Raw genomic sequence first — 20,061 nt, 5'->3', positions numbered from 1 at the left:
CTCTGTTTTCAAAACAGATATTATTGCTATTGCTAGACTTGCTAGCTGTTTGTTACAGTTCAAGGGACTTTCGTTTAAAAACATAAATACCTTGTACCATTAACAAATTTCAGTGAAACATTGTCAAATTCATACACGCTCACACCCACAAACAAACACATACTGTATAGTTCTTTTTAATTCTTAGATTTATATACTATCTATAAAACATTGGCAAATTCATATAAAACACAAAAATTCTCTCTCTCTCTCACACACACACACACACACAACTTTTACATATATAAAAGTTACATATAACTTTATATTTCCTACTTTTATATACTACTTTTTCCTTCAAAGAGCTCAAGGTAGTGCATATTATCCTCCCTTCCGCATTTTATCCTCACAACAACCCTGGGAGGCAGCTTAGGCTGAGAGACATGGACTGACTCCCAGGTGACCCAGTGAGCTTCATGTTGGGTGGCGATTCAAACCCTGGCCTCCCAGGTCCTAGTCCAACACTCTACCTATTACACCATATAGTGCTCTCTCTTTGGGAGAACAGCAAGGCTTTAGGTTCCCATGCGAGTCAGAGTGAGGGATGGAGCAGATATTCTGATTCGGTTTGCATTTCGAGCCGAATCCATAAAATTCCACTCTTTTCCAAAGCAGCATGAGAACCTCTGGAATTCACATACATTCTCATGGTGTTTCCTGCTTGGCAGGGGGTTGGACTCGATGGCCCTTGTGGTCTATTCCAACTCTATGATTCTATGACGTAGCTAATTAAAGCACCAGGACCCCAAGGAAAGGCAATGTCAGCAACACTCACCTGCTGCCCGTTCCGGATAAAAGTCCCAAACCAAGTCCGGACTTTGGCGTTGGTCCCCAGCAGCAAGCCGCTGACAAAGCAGACGAGATCACTGACACTGTCCTCCGAAGACTCGTTCTTTGTGTGGTCCAGAGTTAAACCAACACCAAGTCCAGGTAAGTGGCACTCTTCCACCTGACCCAAAAAGAAACAGAAAGTGGAAAAAGCCACACATGCTCAGGTGTTTGTTCAGCCTTTTAAATCTGGGCGCAGGGTGGTATTGTCTTTCTCGTGATCATGCTATGTGTCTTTTGTGTTTTTATACTTGCAAATCCTTGTGATCCTCAGACAAAGGGCAGTAAATGAATTTAATACATAAATAAAAAATATTTAATTTGGAAGGAGATTCCCCCAACCAGACGTGTAGACACAAAAGGGACAGGAACCAATGACATCCTTTATCTACAGCATTTATACCCTGCCCCAGTTTAAGCCAAAAAGGCTCTTAGAGCAACTTATAAAAATTGGTTCTCTGGCCATCCCTGCCCGCAGGCACGTAATAAAAAAGACACGACGAGCAAGGAAACGGAAAGGAGAGGGAGTAGGGGAAAACAAAGCTCAAGCACAAATTTTTCAAGTTGCAGCGGATGTCTGTGGCAATTCTGGCTGCCTTGCCCTGGATGAGGGGCAGTCCTGGAAGCCCCCTTAAGACCCCTTCACCCACCCAAATATCATATCTAGGAATCAGCAGGTGGCAATGTGCAGTCCTTTGCTTAGACAACTGATGATAGTAGTTGTAGTATGGAGTTGATGTCGTTTTGCCTGTTAAAATACAACACTGAGCCACTACTTGCATCCAAGAGAGCCACTGGATCTCCCTCCCTCCAAGGAGATCCCAGCCCTGCTCCTTCCTGAACAGCCTGCAGGTCTCCCAGCCATTACGAACACCCCACCAGCAACCCAAAGCTCACTTTCAGTCGGCCCACCTGCCTCTTTTGCAAAGACTTACCACCATGCCTCGGACCCTCAGCGCCTGGGAAGGGTTCATCTTGCAGAGCTGGCGGAGAGCCTCTGTCCTGCGGCGGCCTCCAAAGCTTTCCTCGTCCTGCCGCTCGCCGTTCTTGATCAAGCCCCTGCACACTGCAACCAGCCAAAGGGAGAGGGGGTTATTGTGTGTTATTGGTTATGACCCCTGAACGTCGGACATAAATTGCTTCTCCTTTGCAAAACCCTGTCTATTTTAAAATGTTACAACGCCACGTCAAAATTTCCTAGCGGCTATTGGTTATTCCAAGACTCGGCAAATCTCTCTTCTGGGGGGGGGGGGGATCTCACCTAAGCTAAATGTGTTCAGAAGCCAAATTGCTTCTTTGCCATTCGGTCTAATTTTATTTTATGCACAAACCCGGCACTCAGGAGTGTTGGGTACCACAGGCCTATGCGAGTGTCTGGATTTAGTACAGTTGTGCTGGCTGGGGCTGATCTGTAGTCCGGAAAACCTCCGGAAGGCACTCAGTGGAGAAAGTCAATAACAGAAATATGGCTTGTAAAGGAAGAGGAAGCTGCAAATTGCTAATGGCAATTTATGTGCCCCACTGCCATCTATAAAACGGCAGCGGCCAGCAACTGGCCACAACCTCTTCCCCAGGTAGCTGGCACTGGCAATAGATAGTGTTTGTGTCTTTGTGTGATTTGAAGTAAAAGAAAGCTGTAAATTACAGTAGACAAGTGAGATCTGTTGCAGTGCACAGTGTTCCCCCTACTCAGGGCTCCAGCTAACCATACCCTTTTGCAAAACACTCCGTTTCGACCCACTCCCCTCACCCTGAGTCTATCAGCATTTCCACGCCCCCTGAGCATAATCAGTCTGCGTTGGGCGGTTTTTGAGCTCCCCATATGCCTCTGGGGTCCCCCTAATTCTGCCGAGTCCTCCCCACCTGTGCTTGGATGGTGCTGTTTTGGCTACACAAAAGGAACCGCAATCAGAGAATGAGTTTGCTATGAATTGTGCAGCTTACCTTCGTTAAAGCTGTCAGGAACATTGGCCACTAAGAGACAGAGGAACCAAGCGCCGTTCTTCACATGCAGCAAAGCTTCAGCCACGTCCACAATAGGCAAGAGCGATGGGAGTTCTGAATTGAAATAGTTTTAAAATATTAGCAACGGCCACCGACAGCTTTCTGTCCTGAGAGTCAAATCGGGAGAGCATTCGTGAATACTTCGGGAGAGAAGGAACCTCTCACTGGCAGCAATTGTGGAGTTCCTCCCAGTGGAGAGGAAATTTCATTCTGTGCCACAATATTATTTTTTATTATTATTATTATTATTATTATTATTATTATTATTATTATATGCATTACATTTATATCCCACCTTTGCTCCAAGGAGCACAAGGTGGCCTCATCACACAGCTTAAGAACAAGTCATTTATTTGGACTCAATTGAATTTTAAGAAGCAGTTACGACTTCAAAGAGCACACACCGGCTTGAAGGATGCAGAGGACATCAGCGGCTTCCTCCAAATAAACAGGGCTCTCAAACAGCTCCGACGACTTGAAAAAAAACTCACAGTTGGCCTCGGCCACCTGCAAAGAAAAGTTGTATTTAGAGAGGCGCTTTAAAACAGAACACACACCAGTTGTGAGGCCTGAGAACCAAACATCCAGGGAGGGCAGAAGATGTTCAGGCTTGCGGGATCTTCTTTCTTCGTTTTGCTGGTAGCCCCAAATCCACCAACCAACTGAAGGCTGGTGCAAAAGATATAGGCTGAATATTAAATAATGCTGATCTGAGTCCAGGAAATTTATTCTAACTACCATTTTAAAAAATCCTCATACCAAACCATATTATAAATGTAAGTAACCCCCACTTCAGAATTCAGATTACATTTACTTACAGCACAATGAATTCTACAAATAGAAATAAAGAATCTTCTGTTTGACCTGCTGTAATATATATAGTTCTATTTTTTTCTTTTTGTTTTCCTTCTTTTAAAAAACCTATAACCAAAAAAAAAATAACTCCAGTAATGAGATCCATATTTCAGTTTATCGAACGCTTCTTCAGTTGATCCTGCTTACCCTTAAAAAGACCACACTGTTTTATATGTAGCTGGAACCGTTCTACCAGATTCCCTCCTATTTATAAAATCAATAAACAAATCCCAGTTTGCCAAAAAATTCTTGGACCTCTCATTTTGTTTGTGGTTGTTTAGTCGTGTCTGACTCTTCGTGACGCCATGGACCAGAGCATGCCAAGCACTCCTGTCTTCCACTGCCTCCCGCAGTTTGGTCAAACCATTACTTGGACCTCTGTCATTCTTGGACCTCTCATTACTTGAAATTTGTGAGACCACCAAACCTGAACTGAGCTCACAAGCCTTTCACGCAAAAATCCACTGATGGTTATTTTACCCACCCCAACTTTATTCATTTCAGTGGTACGCTGAAATTTTGTATTTTTGTGCTAGCAGGGGGTGCATCCTGTCATTGCCACTGTAAAAAAACAACAGGTGAAAACCCCTGCCAAACTACTTCAATCAGTTTGGGCATCTGCCAATCAATTCTTTAAAAAGGAAAGAAAAAGAAGAAGAATCTTGTACAAATTAAGAAGTTCCTTAAGGCAGGGGGAGGGAAGAAACTCACCTTGTTCATAATTGCCAGCAGTTCACTAAGCACAAGACGAAGGCGCCGTGGAGAATCGCTGTGTTCAAACTCCAGGGTGAGGCCATGTTGCAGCTGAGACACCAAGATGCTCTCGCCACCACCCCCTCCAAGCTTATGCCTAGCAAGAGGACAGAACACACAACTGCTCAAACAGACTGAAGGAGCACATCCCCCTCCAGAAATGCCTCACCCAGGTCTAGAAACTTGTGGCCCTCCAAACACTGCTGGGCTACAACTCCCATTATCTCTGATTATTGGGCTGTGCTGGCTGGGGCCAATGGGAGACAGAGTGCACACAATATCTGGAAGCCCCCTCAGGTTCCAATCCCGGGCTTGCTCCTTTTAGTTACCTAAGCTGTTGTTCCTTGTTGGCATCCTGTTCCAAAGCGTGAAAGTCCACAGACAGCAAGGCTACGATGGAGTTGACAGCTTCCACTCCAGAAAGCAAGCGAAGGATCAGCTTTTTGTCCTGGGCCCAGCCCTGACTCTGATCTGCCGGGGCACACAAGGCCATCCTCACCAAGCAAGGCAGCAACAACCGGAGCTCTGGATCACTCAGGGCCGCTAAGCGCACGACGTCTACTTTCTGCATGGCTTCAAAAGCATAAGGGCTGACGAACTGCAGTGCCGAGCAGTCCGCCATTTCCCCAGGTGACTTGAAACCACAATACCACAGGAAGCTAAGCGGGCAGTTGCTGGGTCAGGTAGCAGTCGGATGAAGATCCAAAATTCCAGGTTAGTCAGCAGGTGCTAGTATATGGTTAAATCTTAGGGGCTAACAGCTTTAGGGCAGGAGGAGTTTTCAGAGGCAGCAGCCTACCTCAACAGATGCACGTAGACAAAGAAACGGCTAGTTTCATCTCTAAACACAGGCTGCAATTCCCTGTAGGATAAAACAAATCAGGACAATAAGAATACAATGTGCAAAAGTAATACAGGAATGCAGAACGCTCTCTCATGAGTTTATGTCATGAGTAAATAGCAACCACCTGAGGAACAAAATATACTTTGTCCAATTAGCCTAATTTTTTAAGGCCCTAGAATAATATTTCTCTAATTGTTGTGGTAAAGATGGTTTGTTTAGGGTGATTTACTGGATTCCCCTGAAACCGAGATGCTGATGCAAAGGGGTCGGGGACTAAGCAAGTTTTCAAGCTACACTAAATGCTTCCTCCCTGAAGCATTCTGCAGAACTCCAAAGCCTTCTACATTACCCTGACAAAGCTAATAACAGCATCATTTATGCTAAAAGTTTCCTTTGGAAGGTGAGTGCTACATTCTCTCTAGCCCAAGTCTTATTGTAACTAATAATAATGCAATCCTAACCATGTCATTTCAGAAGGTGCACTGAGTTCCACGGGGCATACTCCCAGATAAATAGGGTTAGGACTGAAGCCAAAGTCTGGACTAATTACAAAAACCTCATATTCTTCCCCTATTTATCCCAGTCACTGTCTCCCTCCCATTTCTCATGTGCCCATCTGTAGATTGTTAACGCTCCTCTCATACTTTGCAAAGCACCTGGATGGAGCTTTATCAATGAAAAGTTATTTTGCAACAGCATTTTAAATGAGCATGCAAAGGGCAATCCCCTCCCTCCTTCAGTTAGGGGTGCAAAAAAAGGAGGTGGGGAAATTAGGCAAAGGCTGAGAGGTAGTGTCGCGTAGTGGTTAGAAGGTGCCTTCCCCAACCTGGTGCTCCTCCAGACGTTGCTGAACTACAACTCCCATAATCCCTGACCACCGGCCATGCAGTGGCTGATGGGAGCTGGAGTCCAACAACACCCGAAAGGCACAAGGATGGGGCAGGCCGAGTTAAAAGTGTCGGACTGGGAAGAGCCACGTTTAAAATCCTCACCCTGCCATGGATCCCGCTGGCTGGTCATAGCCAAGCCAGCCATTGTGCCAACCTGACCTACCTCAAAGGGCTGTTAGGAAGATAAAACGGGGAGGAAAAGAGCCATGTAGGCTACCAGAGGAAGTGCGAGGTATCCACAGAATAGAATAAACTGATGAATAAATGGCACTGAAGGAGCAAAAGCAGGAGAGCGATAGAGGAAGCGGGCTGTGCCTAAGGAAAGGACCCAGGCGTCTCAGGTAAATGGGGAAAAGGGGGAAATGGGAAGCCAGGTGTCCAAGCCCTACCTAGGAAAGAGAAGCAGACCCACCTGCCCACCCCGACCCAGAAACAACTACACACCTTCGTACACAACCTTATGAGACACTACTTCCGGCAGCGTAGCGTCATTTCCTCCCAACAGTAGCCGGCGCCAAGCAACGCCCCACTTCCGGCGCGGAGCAGAATTACGATAGAAAGACCCTCCTTCGTGAGGGCGGAAGTGACTTCAATCACGCTCTCCTTTATTTCCGCCCGGAGTTCAGTGCTTTGCCCGCCTGTAAGACAGCAGCAAGGGGCTTGCCCTTGTTGTTTATTAATGGTCATTTTAAAGCGTTTATGCAAAAACGAGAAATCTCCCAAGGTGACTTAGAAGGGAGGAATGATTCTGGGCTACAGCCAACATCTATCATACTCAAGAGTAAAGGTAAAGGTAAAGGTACCCCTGCCCGAACGGGCCAGTCTTGACAGACTGTGGGGTTTGTGCGCCCATCTCACATTTATTAGCCGGGGGCCAGCGCTGTCCGAGGACACTTCCGGGTCACGTGGCCAGCGTGACATCGCTGCTCTGGCGAGCCAGAGCCGCACACGGAACGCCGTTTACCTTCCCGCTGGTAAGCGGTACCTATTTATCTACTTGCACCCGGGGGTGCTTTCGAACTGCTAGGTGGGCAGGCGCTGGGACCGAACAGCGGGAGCGCACCCCGCCGCGGGGATTCGAACCGCCGACCTTTCGATCGGCAAGCCCTAGGCGTTGAGGCTTTAGCCCACAGCGCCACCCGCGTCCTACTCAAGAGTAGACTCATGTAAATTAAAAGGACAGGACTTACGTTGTTTCCTTCATTTCAGTGGGTATGACTTTTAAGTTGGATACGATCCCACTCTAAATGTAACAAAGCTAATAAACAAAGCTAATAAAAAAGAGGCAAATAAAAAATCAGAAGTAGATGCGGATAACAGCTTGTCATCATTTAAAATTGAGTCATTTTATGTTATTAATACAATTTATTTTACACGTCTATTCTATGCCTTATTATCTGTATAAATGTAATGATAAATGAGAAGGGCAGCAGTCCAGGGTGAGGTGCGGTGTAGAGAGTGGTAGTTGTGAAGATGAGATATCACTCCATTTCCAGTTTATTCCGGAGAGAAAAAAATGTTCCTAAGGATAAAGGAGCCACACAGGTTCTTTCCATGTGATGGCTAAATTTCAAGTAGCAAGACACTGCAGGAACAAACATCTCAAGGAATCGTGGTTGCCTAAGCCTAAAAGTAGCTGATATTTTTGTCCTCCATTCAGGCCATCAGGAACTTAAAAGTACTTTATATGTGGACATAATAAAGGCATATTTTAGCTCACTTATGGTGGAACTGTTGCCCTTCAGCTCCTATCCATCCCAAGCAGCATGGCCACTGAGCAGGGATTATGGAAACTGAAGGTCAACAACATCTGGACAGCCAAAGGTTTCCTATCCCTGTTTTAGTCATTGCTGCTAAAATGCTGTTTTTAACATTAAAAATATGATCTACTTTGCCACACTAATATTTTGAGTAGCCCTTTGTGTTTAGGGTGGTGGCTGCCTTCTGTCCAACAAGCTATGTTAGTTTATAGGATCCTCTTTCTAACTTTCTGTCACCATACATCTTTCACGTCTGAGCAATGACAGGAGAGAAAGATACATGAACAGCTTTGCATAAATCAGTGTGTTTTACTCTGCTTTTGCTAGTTACAACTGGGGAAAAGAGAACTGAATCTCTGCCTTTTGGGAAATTTTATTCATCTAAGATTCTGAGGTTCCACCAAGCATTTCAGGAACATCTCTGTAATGTAACCGGAAAGGGCTCTGGGCTTTTAAAAAGAACTAAGCAGGATTCTGTGCCATCTGATCTCACATGTGTGGCTGGCTACTTCTTACCTGGTGGCTTTTAAGAAGTGCAGGGCTGACCATGTTCTACCTCCACTGAGGATAAAGCTATCTAGATCTACTAGTATGTCTTACCCCCCATCATCAGAGGCAGTGTACTTCTGAGAACAAGTTTCTGTTCTGTTGGGATTCCTATAGGATGTTAACCACTGTGAGAACAGGATGCTGCGTGAGGTGGACCTTTGTTCTTACCAGCAGGGCTTCTCTTACAGTCACTAGGCCCCAGTGGCGAGTATTATGGTGTCAGTGTGGTGTGCTGCTTAAGGCCTGGGGGCCAGATCTGGCCCAATCAACTTCTCATTGGGAATCAGAGTGTTTTTACATGAGTAGAATGTGTGCTTTTATTTAAAATGCATCTCTGGGTTATTTGTGGGGCATAGGAATTCATTCATTTTTATTTTTCAAAATATAGTCCGGCCCCCCACAAGGTCTGAGGGACAGTGGACCGGCCCCCTGCTAAAAAAGTTTGCTGACCTCTGCTTAAGAGTGTCCAAGTAAGACTAGGGAGATCCCAACTCTCAGGCTGCAAAGGCCACTGAGTGGCTTTGGGCCAGCCGCTAGCTCTCTCAGCCTAACCTACCTCATAGGGAAGTTGTGAGGATAAAGTGAGCGAGGGATCAAGTATGAATACTGCCTAGACTGAGCCTAGTGGAACGAAGATTGGATAAAAATGCAAAGAAAATGGGGGGGGGGGGGAGAGAAGAAGTTCTGATTCAGGAACCAACCCATACAGACAACTGTCACTTTTAAGGTCATGTGGAGTTGTTGTTTTTTAAAAAACAAAGAGACGTCACAATGAAGGAAGGCTTCATGAATAATTTATTCCATTTGATTTTTTTTTAAAAAGTATAAACCTTTTTCCATTTCCTCAATCACAATTTGTACAACTCAGTGTTCATGGCATTCTGCAACAATAGTGTTTGTTCCTTATTTTTATTGTATTTTTTGTTATCATAATGTTAAAGAGAGAGAGAGAGAGAGAGAGAGAGAGAGAGAGACTTGGACCATTAAATGTCACTGCTGAATACGAACTTAAGAAATCTCCTCTTCCTCCCCCTGTTAAAGTGACCCAGCTTTTTAAAAGAACATTTATGAAACCAACATGTCCAGTAACGATGCCACAACTTTTAAAACGCAAGTAAGTGTTTCCAAGGTTCTCAAATCCAGTTTATTTGGAAAACCTACTAATTATACACTAAAACTTTCCTGAAAAGTTTGACCCTGAGGATTAACTTTTTCAAAGTGAAATTTTACTCCTTTAGAAACAGATGCAAAGAAAAGGGTATTTTCTACATGTGATTTGGGATCCTTAGACTGAAATTATTTTCAAAGGTGATAACATTTTGTCATCTTGAGAAATTTATTTTTATTATTATATATTTATTTTGTGTCAGGACAGCTAATAGCAGAATTGGCCTAATTGACAAAGCAAGCTGACAAGAAGGAAAACCCAGCCCAAAGCAATGCTGTCTGCATACATGGCTAAGAATTAACAAAATAATAGTCTGTGCCAAAGCTAGTTGCAGGGCACAAGGGCAGTTTGAATAGGATCAAAATCCGAGTGTTTTCCAGTAACACATTTTGATATTGCAGTAAAGACAAAATATGCTTCATTAAACACACCTGTGAGCTTTCTGTAATATGCAGGGCTTTGAAAAATAAGTTACCAAGAGCAGGCAAATACAAAAAAAGGAGTAAGTTAACTGTGCCATACAGATGGATGTGTAAGATGAGAGGTTTAAGAAACACTTGCAGAAAAGGGTGTGCATCTAAGGCCACTACTGTGGAAACCAAGCAATTTGAACATAAGTTATAGCTCACGCTGGCTAGATATTTGCAGAAATGCTACCGCCTCAGCTGCCTTCAGACCATCCCTGTGAAGTATGCACATGCCCTGTGAACTGATAAATCAGCCCTACTAATGAATTAAGAAGTCAATGAGGCCTGCAAGGCTTTCCCAACCTTGGCCATTTCGTTAGTTTAAAGCTGTCCACAAATCGAAAGATAGATGCCCATGTTTCAACTTCCTAGCCTTTTTTAAAAACATTCCAATCCTTTCTATGTTTTAGCTCAAAATGAATTTTCTCTTTTCTGTCTAGGGAGTGGGAGAGACAGAGACACAGAAAGAGACAGAAACTGTGAGTTTTAGATCTTGGCTAGCTCTGGCAGGTGGCGCTCTGACCCAAGCATTACTTTCATTTGCAAGACAAGCCAAGACATCCTACTCTGAGCAGCATCCAAAATCGGGGTAGTCCTACACCAAGGTGATTTGGCAATTCTGCTATTTAGTGTTTTGCAAGCCGGAACACCAGTTGTGAGCCTTAACAAAATGACACAGAAATCTCAGCATTTCAAATGGATTCACACAGAAATCCTCAAAGCATTGTGTAGCCTGCATGGGACAAAAAGAAAATTGAGGCAGAAGCCTTTGGATGGCTTATAAGGAAGAACTATTTATTACGAAGCAATACTATAGCTCAATGAAAATAAAGTTAAATAACCTTTCCATAGGTACAAGATAATGCCACGTGGGGTTGTGCTTTGATAGTTTTAACCCGAAATGTGCTGGGGATTTATTCACGATAAACTGTTTCCAGCTGTTCAAACTTATTTCCTCTGCCATTTACTTGAGTCCAGACAGGTCCATCAACGGCTGACCCTAACCCCAACATCCCTTGGATGCTTCCATGGCAATTAATTTAAATCTGATTTCTACTGGCATCTTATTCCTTAAGGCCAATTGTCCCACCACCGTGCGATGATCATTTAAACAGGTAAATGGCAGAATCTCTGGGCAACCTGATCTTCCTGAAATGGACCTACCATGAACTTGGCTCCCTAGTCAACAACACACAGTCCATTCTGGAGTTTTGAGGACTTCTGTGCAATCTCACCCAAAGTCATGGTCCATGCAAAGTGCATTTAAGTTCCACTGGTTTAAGTGGGGAAGATTAAGCACACATTGAAAGCTCTCCGACTGAACTCCCATGAGGCTTGGAAAGTACTTAATGCTGGCTGACTCATATTCTGCTCTAGGCAAATAATTTTAGCACCACTCTTTAGGGAGGTGGAAACATCTGGAGAGTATCTGCCGTTAACAGATACTTGAATATCAAATACAGGTGTACACAGAGAGAAAATGCAATGCAATAAACAGCAGAAATGTAAAATGCAACCCCAAATATTTAAAATTTGTATGTGACTATGTTGCACTTACTTTAAACATCAATTCCTAATTTAGGGGGCCAGGTTTTACTTCAAAAAGCTCACCCCAGGGATAAAAGAGATGCAGATCATTTTAATACCTGCACTTACATCATCATATGGTATTATGAGCACATTGAAATGTTAATCACTCTCATCTTGCAACAAAATAGGTGGTTTTTCAGTCAGCATTCTGTAAAATTTTAAGAGGAACAGGAAATCTTCATCAATTCTACTTAAGTTGCACACCAAGAAAAGTTGCTACTAGTGCTTGCTGCCGCCACCACTGATATACTCTAATAAGAAATTCAAAGTTTTGTTTTTTTCACAGAAAAAGAAATGCTTTCAGGTCTAAATAGGTTGTACATACTTCACATGATTTCAAAAATATCCTGAATACTTGCAATTGCAGTACTTTGGAAAGTAAGAAACTGGGTATTATGAGGGGGGTTGAAGACTTGGGATACTAGGGCTGCAATCCTAACCCCCTTACCTGGGAGTAAGCCTCGCTGAATTCAATAGGACTTACTTCTGAGTAGACATGGTTAGGCCTGCACTATAAAACAGGGTCCGTGAGCCATTTTGCCTGACAAGTTGGTGACCTTTGCTATTAACAAGGCTTCCTCAACAAGTCTGCACCATTGCTCACCAAACCTCAAAAAGCGAAGCTGAGCAGCAGCAGGTGGCTGGTGGTGGGAACAACTTTCCTAAGGGTCCCACATACCTGCAGACGTGGCTGCCGCTGCTGTTTCCATGAGTGCCTTAACACAACCTGCAAAATAATGTCCAGATTCAGTATTTGTGGATGGAAACACAGCCTCAGGGCAAACCTTGCATGGCGGAAGACCTTCAATTGAATGGACACAGTAATTCTGAAAGCGGCAGCGTGCAGATATGAAAAGGGGAGGGATCAAAGTGTTGCCTCCAGGAAGGCAAGGAAGCAACTCAAGACTGGATACATGGGTGGAGGAGGAAGACAAAGCCATTGGGTTCACAGGCAGAAGGGAGGAAGAGGTGGGAGTGGCGCAGTTCATGCCCGTTCCCTTGGCGTTTTACCATGCTGGAACCTGGATGTCTATTTCAAAAGGGGAGCCTGAAACTTCCATTACAGAGTGTCAAAACCAATAAGAAGATTAGATCGAGAGGCCTGAGAAAGGGGGAGTGCGAAAGAGGAGAGAGAGCAAAAGAAAGGAGGTTGTTCTCTCATTAGTGGAATCAAGTTCAAACACCAGAATTCACTGAGAACCTATTTACACCATATTCCAATCCATATGCGTATCAAAGCTTAGAATCAAAACTGATTGGGTTTTCCTTATTGTGGTTTTTTTTCCCCTTCAAAGTAGTATGTATAAAGTAGCTAAAGTTGGGCTAAAATTCCAAACCATAAAAGGAGGACAGCAAGGGTAGCAGCGGCTGCAGTTTCATGGTAATTTAATCCAAACATGGAGAAGGTTGAATGGGATCCTAGTGATGAACCCCAAAATACTTGGAAGATGAAAGTGACACAGCTTCACTGAAGGGAAGGGCATTTTTAAAAGGAAGAAGAAGAAGAAAGTGTCGCGATTTCATCGGGTGACACAGATTCTCTCTTGGCTAAAACGCACAGGTGGAAGAGCAGGAGGTCCTTGCAGCAAGCACACCCTCCTTGCTTGAAAAATGGGAAAAGGCCTGAAAAAACTAGTCTCGGCCCTCAACAAAAATACAAAAAAAAATTAAAACAATTTATTATTATTATTAATATTATTATTATTCTTTTTTTAAATTCTCACTACAAGTTAAACCACCTAACAATATCACTTCTTTTAATATATTGCCATTATGTTAACTCTGCAAAGGTGTGATATAAAATTGCTGTAAGACCCGGTACCTTTTTTTTTCTCTTCGATTTTATATAAACACAGTGAACTTCATTACTGTACACGTATAATCTGCAACTACAGCTTAGCTGTAAATCTCCCACACACAATGGCATGGACATTTATATCCCTCCCGCCCCAACTCCTATATTCCCCCATTAAACTGTACATCAAGACCAAATACAAATTTTACTGTCCCCATACCCTCAAACCCCCCCTTACAAAAAAATAATACTCTAAAAGCAAACCTACCGCAACTTTCAATTAAGACGATTACATATATATTTTTAGACCAATTGCTTTAAAGCAAGAAGGCGGTATAAACCTTCTAGGAAAATTTTTTTTTATAAAAGAGGTTAAGAAATATAAGACAATTTATACATTTAAAAACTTACAATAAATAAGAGATGCAGGCATTTTTTTTTTTGAATACTAGGTACTATAATCCGATACAAGAACATTGCAGTGTTCCAAAAGCATTCGACAAATTCTGGTTTTTTCCTTCCTCGTTTGTCTTCTTATTGTCTCCATGCTCATACTTTTTAAAATATTCATTAAACATGGCTGGGGCCTATGGCTCATATACTCTTCACAAATACTGTGACGGGATGGGATTGGGGGAGAGAGAGAATGGTTACTTTGCTACTAAAAAGATGTGTTATAATACATTTCGACTGATCAATTCATCACTCCAATCAGTCTGGTATAGGCAAAACACCAACAAAAGCAGGGGGCAGATGGAGAATTAAACACCTGGGTTATGCAGTCCCCACCGCAAGTCAAAACCAAATAGTTGCTGGAAGTGACCAAAAATGACATTCCCCTCCCTCAAATCACAAAAAAATGACTTGCACAGAGAATAATTAACTTAGTCCTGCAGCGAAATAATCCTTTCCCTTTTTGTTGTTACTCTGGTTGTTGTGTTTTTCTTCTCCTTGCCCAGTTCAGATAAAGATCACAGCATATTCATGATAAAGTTATACAACTGATTCAGCACCACAAAGTGAACTGGGAGACACGACCGCCGGTCCTGGGTCGCAGGATCACAGGTTAGCCAGGAAAGTGCGTTGTACTGTTCCAACACAAACCTGGGAGAAGGAAAGAAGAGAACAAGGACCAGCCAAGAAGTCAGTATTGGGAAGGCTTTGCCGTTTTTCAGCACAGGTCACAAGGATATAATTTATTAACCCGCATTTCTGTTAGCAGAGGAGCTTATAGTAAGAGGCAGGATAAAAATGCTTCACTCCCAGCTACCAGATGTATATAGCAGGGAGGAGCTGCATGTATGGGAAGGTTGGAAGTCAGCCAGGGGACAGAGTAGACACAACCTCACTCAACCCTTGGTGCAAGGAAGCCTTCTTGAGCTCAAGGGGCCTACTCACAAGAAGTGTGCACAGCTGTAGGTTTTATTCAACTAAATCCTACTCAGAAATAGACTCAGTGAAATGAATGAATGCGGGGGTCTTTAATGTTTTGAAATATAAAGATATATGTGTTTGCACAACACACACACACACACACACATTACCTGCCCTATTGGTCTTGGTCCATTAGTAAGATAAATTATGAGAAGAGCTTCATAAGACAACCTGAGAATTTCTCAGTGCTGAAGGATATATTAAAATAAATTCAACGTACTGCGCTGTGTAAATGAGCGTATAAGCAAGAGAAAACCACCGGCAGATTGTAGCAAACTGCATGGCTGCAATAGCCGAATTGCACCTTTAAAACAACAAATCCTGTATTTTGCATGCTCTCACACACAACTGATGATCATACCTGAGGACATCGGAAGTTTGATTCGAGTCAAGAGGGTGGGAGTGTTTACTGTGAAGTAGCTCGTCCGACTGCACTGAAGGCACATGGAGGTGCAGAGAAGCCTTTAAAAGAAGTCAGAACATACAGTAAGTGTTTATTACAATGCTTTAAAAGAGAGAGAGAGCTAATAATCAAATAATAATTCCTCTATAGAGACAGAGTTTAGAGCATAGCTCTGTGGGAGGCCCTCCCACCAGCGAGTGTCCCCACAGTAAAGGTCCTCCAATCTCTATAACCCTGAACACACATGCGCACACAGTGAGTCTTTCCTGGGTTTTGTTTCCATCTCATCCTCTTCAACCAAACGCAGAGAAATCCAAACAACCCCCCTCCCCAAATTCTCAGAGAGAAAAACCAAGGAATGCAATTGTAACCAAGTTTATAGTATCACTCACTAAATTTACAAAATAGGATGGATGGCCACAGACAATTAGCCAGGGAAGGCAGAGTACAAAGAAATGAGCCAGTGAATAACTTGTGGGAAAGTAGTGGGTAAGGGCCCCCCTAAACTCCTCCACATTCTTGAACACATCTTCCCCCTGCTCCCAGGCAATCCCGCCCTCCCAACAGAGGGCAAAGTGCAGTTGCTCATCCTTGCCTCCTGGGGCAGAAGTTGGGTGCTCTCTCTAGTTTTAGCAAAGCTGCCCACTACTCAGTTTGGAGCCAGGGAACAGCCTTCAGCTGGTCCCCAGACTTGGCTGGAGAAGCACCTGTGGAACAGAAAGGAAAAGCAGAGTGCCGGCATGCTTGGCTGAAAGGAGAAAGAGCATCTTTCCCTCTCTACAGCTTAGCAGCGTAGCTAGCTGCTCGGGCGCCCGGGGCGGCGCAAATGACCTGCACCCGGGGGCGGGGCAAGCCAGGGCAGAGCACATTGTGCAGAACCTCCACGGAGTCCGCAAGCCCCACGTTGTCATTTTGGGCAGCGCGGAGCCTGCAGGTGCCCAAGTCACCGCGTCACTCCCCAGGAGAGCCATGTGGCTCAGGCTGTGATGTCAGTGATGACACCCGGGGCAGTCTGCACCCACCGCATCCCCCTTCCTACACCACCGCTGCAGCTCACACCTTAGTGGGACGCGTCTCTGAAAATCTTTGGCCACCAGTGACTCCTCAGTGCTGTACCTGCCACTTCCTTGATCAGGCAGGTAGGAGCACCCTGCTGCTTTGAACGAAGTAGTTGGCTGTTAACTGCAGACACAAGTCTTTCCAGCTGACTTGGTATATACTGAATGCCCGCCTACAAGCCCACGTTGCCGCTACTTCCCCACTCACCCCGAAAAGCTCTCCTGAAACTTACATAATGACACGCAGCATATGTCTTTTGAAGCACTCTCTCAACAAGACCAATCCCCACACCTCCCAGACACAGCTCACAGACTTTGCTGAAGGTTTGTTACCTTAAGAAACAGGGGACACTGATTTTGTGCTTGAGGACACGCCGACCAAAACCAGTCAGGCAACGGACCTGCTTTGGCAGTTGAGACAAAGTAACCAAGGGCCAGCGGTTGCTGTAGGATGTTGGTGACTTCGTCGTGAGACTCCGTTGAGAGCAAGCGATCTGTACCTTGACCCTGGTGCGACAAAACAGAAGGTGGGGGGGGAATTGGCAAAGAGCGCACAAGGAAAGCCTTGCTGGATCAGACCAAAGGCCCATCTAGCCCAGAATCCTGTTTCCTGCCACAGCCAACCGCATGCCTACACAAGCAGGGCTGGAGTAGAGTAGGCCACAGCTGCTCATGGTCCTCAACAACTGGCAATCAGAGGGTGGCTGAGCCTTAATCCCTCAGACATTCGCCAAATCCCCTTCTAAAGACATCTGCTGGTGACCACCACCACATCTTCAAACAGTGAACTGAACAGATTAACTATGCCCCTAAATACCCCACCATTCAGCTACACTGGATAACACGTTCTAATGTTAAAAGAGAGAGAAAATCTTCTCTCTCTTCTCACCATACTTAATGCTGTAAACCTCTATCATCTCTCCCCCTCTCCCCTTTGAAAACAAAAAAGCCCAAAAGATTGCATCTCTTCCTCATAGGGGAGTTGCTTCATTCTAATCATTTTGGTTGTCCTTTTCTAGCCCTTTCCCAACTCTACAATATCCTTTTTGATATGAGGACTGTAGAAGGCGGCACTGTATCCCAAGGATGGGTTCCTTTTATATTTGGTTGCCACAATATTGAAATGGGGGTACTTGACAACCCGTGGCCATCCAGATCAGCACTGAGGCAAACACATGGTTGAGTTCTTAAATACGGTTCCTTGCCATAAAACCTTACCTTGCCCATGTCACCTCCATGGGTGAAGTGGGAACTTGGTGAGTGCACAGGGGACCCGGTAGGGGATGCAGGGAGGATGTTTATAATATCAGGATCAATATCAGGATCTCCAGTGTCTAACAAATCAAAGAGCCCCATTCCATCTGCTCCATCTTGAGAAAAGCAACAAATACAACAACAAAAGAGTCTGTTAACAGAGAGTTGCTATCATTATGATTTATATAAAAAAAGGAGAGTACACAATGTATGAAGAAATTCTTTACCAACAGCTAGCATGACATTGTGGTTGGAATACTGGGCTTGAAACAGAGGGCTGCATTCAATTCCCTGGGCACCCATGAAAGACACTCAGTGACATTGTAAATTTGGCTGGTCCCAGACAGCTCTTGCTTCAATCTATTTTATACACAGTTATGTTGCTTTGCTTTGATCGATACTGCATATGTATGCCAAGACACACATGCACACAAACAACTGGCTGCTGCCCATTTTGCCTGTTCCCTGTAATCATGGGGTTGAGATCTAATAGGCTGCTCATAAGCACTCTAACAGAGGACAGTGAAGGCCCAAGTCAAGGGGGGCGGGGGAGAACAGCAGTGCAGATACTGGAAAGGAAGCAAAAGGCTGGTGTGGCTGCAGTGAAAAACTTTATGCCTAGGAAAAGACGGGCTTGTGTGTTCTTGGGGGAGGGTGCTTAAGAAATTGGGACCAGTGTGCTTAAGAAATTGGGGTCAACTAAGGAAGCCACAGGTGCCAAGGAGGATGGGGAAAGCCCCACTTGGGATCTAGAGATAGAGAAATCTGTGTTTTGTTGGGAGGGCTGAATTTCTATCATCTACAGGCCTCATTTTTCATATCTATCAAGGAAACATTTTTATATGAAAGTATTTGAAGACACACAAACACATACACACAAACACACACCATTGTTTGTATTAAAGGCCAGATCCAAACCAGTTTCAGTGGTATAAGTTGATGATGCTACTTGCACAGATGCAGACGTGGGAAACACAAGTATATGAGTGCACGACGTATCCTGCGGGGTGTTTAGTTGGGATGTCTGCATATTTAGGGTGGTGCTGCGCCCAAACACTGAGCCAGTTGATACCGAATCTTAAAGAAAAAGAGAGAGAGATTTCGCTAAATAGTACAGCCAATATGTTTGCTTTCATAGAAGCAACAAGTGAGAAGCATTTCACAAATACCTGGCATGATGACAAAGGATCCCTGCGGTTCTACTGCCACTAAGCAGGCGCTGAGAATGCTGGGAGAATCGGCAGTGGAGATGCCACACATCCTGCACATGTCTTTCAGCCTCTTGCTAAGTGACTGCAGATTTCGGCGACTCAGCAAACAACTCCAGTCTAAAGATGAAACCAGAGAGATTGGCTACCAAGGAAATGATTTTAAATGTAAGTGATGGCTAGCTGCTGTCATGTTTAGACCACAAAATGGGTACATTAAAAACTGGATGGACCACTGTATGCAAGCTTCTTTCTTAAGCTATTCCGACCTCTTTTCCAAGTGGAACAGAGAGGAAAAGATAGCTAAGCTACCTGGCAAGCAACTGCTTTGGAAATTATTTTCTTCCATCAGTTAGTGACTGTTCACAAGTATTTCAGGTGTTAAAATTGCCAGCAGGGGCTAAATCCAAATTCTCTGCTGAAACTGAATAGGTTGCAGCTTAGGTGACAGAAAGCCCCTTTTCCCCATAGCATAAACACCCCACCCCAAAAGGAGATTGCTTCCATATGTATATAATTCTTTGATCTCAGGGGCCACTCTGTTCTCCATACCAATAATCCTGGAGTAAGGAGCAGTCTCCCCAAAAATTCATTTTGTGACCCCTGCATTGCTTGCAATAATTTTTTGTGGCATTAAGGGCTTCACAGTTCTAGAGCATGCATGCCTATTCACATTTATATATTCTATCCAAAATGAGTGTGTGTGTGTGTTATGTACATTATTAAATGTGCCATTTTTGTCCCATATCAAGCATTTTGGCTAGAGAGGTGACAAACTTGCACAGAACGCTGCATCTCCATGGGTGACAAATATCTTCAGAGATGTTTCCATATTACCTTTTAGCTCCCCGTGGCCTATTCTTCCAAGACGTCCTATTACAACTCTCCAAGGCAACGAACTCATCTGCACAAGCCCCAGGCACCATTCCCAGAGTTTCTGAAGACCAAGTCTGCGAGCAGACCCCTTTTTCCTACGAGCCCTGGTGGAAAATAAAGATTCACTAGTAAACAAATCCATGAACATACCTTCCAGCTGTTTTAAGACTGCTCCCAAAGAACATTTAGACACTGTAACACTTCAATATTTGGGCAGCCAGGATCAAGACAGGGGAAAGATTCTGTATATGTTCAAAAGGTGCAAGATCCAAGCAGTAAATCAATG

The 20,061-nt window shown here is 44.1% G+C and overlaps 3 protein-coding genes across 18 annotated transcripts in view; all 3 read right to left on the bottom strand.

Moving 5' to 3' along the window:
* The window catches only part of INTS2 (integrator complex subunit 2), a 29,785-nt gene extending 23,018 nt beyond the window's left edge, over positions 1-6,767 (bottom strand). Inside the window, exons 1-7 of one of the 4 annotated variants that reach the window (XM_082201690.1) lie at positions 6,658-6,767; positions 4,809-5,341; positions 4,438-4,576; positions 3,276-3,378; positions 2,812-2,925; positions 1,803-1,933; positions 815-988 (exon numbers count right to left, since the gene is read on the bottom strand). In XM_082201690.1, the coding sequence (XP_082057816.1) occupies positions 815-988; positions 1,803-1,933; positions 2,812-2,925; positions 3,276-3,378; positions 4,438-4,576; positions 4,809-5,101 (954 nt within the window). In that variant the 5' untranslated portion in view covers positions 5,102-5,341; positions 6,658-6,767. The other 3 variants (XM_082201693.1, XM_082201691.1, XM_082201692.1) reach the window with 3 other exon arrangements.
* Positions 1-20,061, bottom strand: part of BRIP1 (BRCA1 interacting DNA helicase 1) — a 313,915-nt gene that overhangs the window by 261,653 nt on the left and 32,201 nt on the right. The gene's annotated exons all lie outside the window — the stretch shown is intronic.
* Positions 9,300-20,061, bottom strand: part of MED13 (mediator complex subunit 13) — a 102,012-nt gene continuing 91,250 nt past the window's right edge. Inside the window, exons 24-30 of the mRNA XM_082201646.1 lie at positions 19,737-19,879; positions 18,861-19,019; positions 18,580-18,768; positions 17,656-17,807; positions 16,771-16,944; positions 15,338-15,438; positions 9,300-14,646 (exon numbers count right to left, since the gene is read on the bottom strand). Of these exons, the coding sequence (XP_082057772.1) occupies positions 14,514-14,646; positions 15,338-15,438; positions 16,771-16,944; positions 17,656-17,807; positions 18,580-18,768; positions 18,861-19,019; positions 19,737-19,879 (1,051 nt within the window). The 3' untranslated portion in view covers positions 9,300-14,513. The remainder of the gene's footprint in view (positions 14,647-15,337; positions 15,439-16,770; positions 16,945-17,655; positions 17,808-18,579; positions 18,769-18,860; positions 19,020-19,736; positions 19,880-20,061) is intronic.

This window comes from Podarcis vaucheri (assembly GCF_965113315.1).
Source record: "Podarcis vaucheri genome assembly, chromosome: 15".
Lineage (NCBI taxonomy): Eukaryota > Metazoa > Chordata > Lepidosauria > Squamata > Lacertidae > Podarcis > Podarcis vaucheri.
Note: the sequence above shows the minus strand (reverse complement) of the source record. Positions and strands in the feature narration are given on the sequence as shown.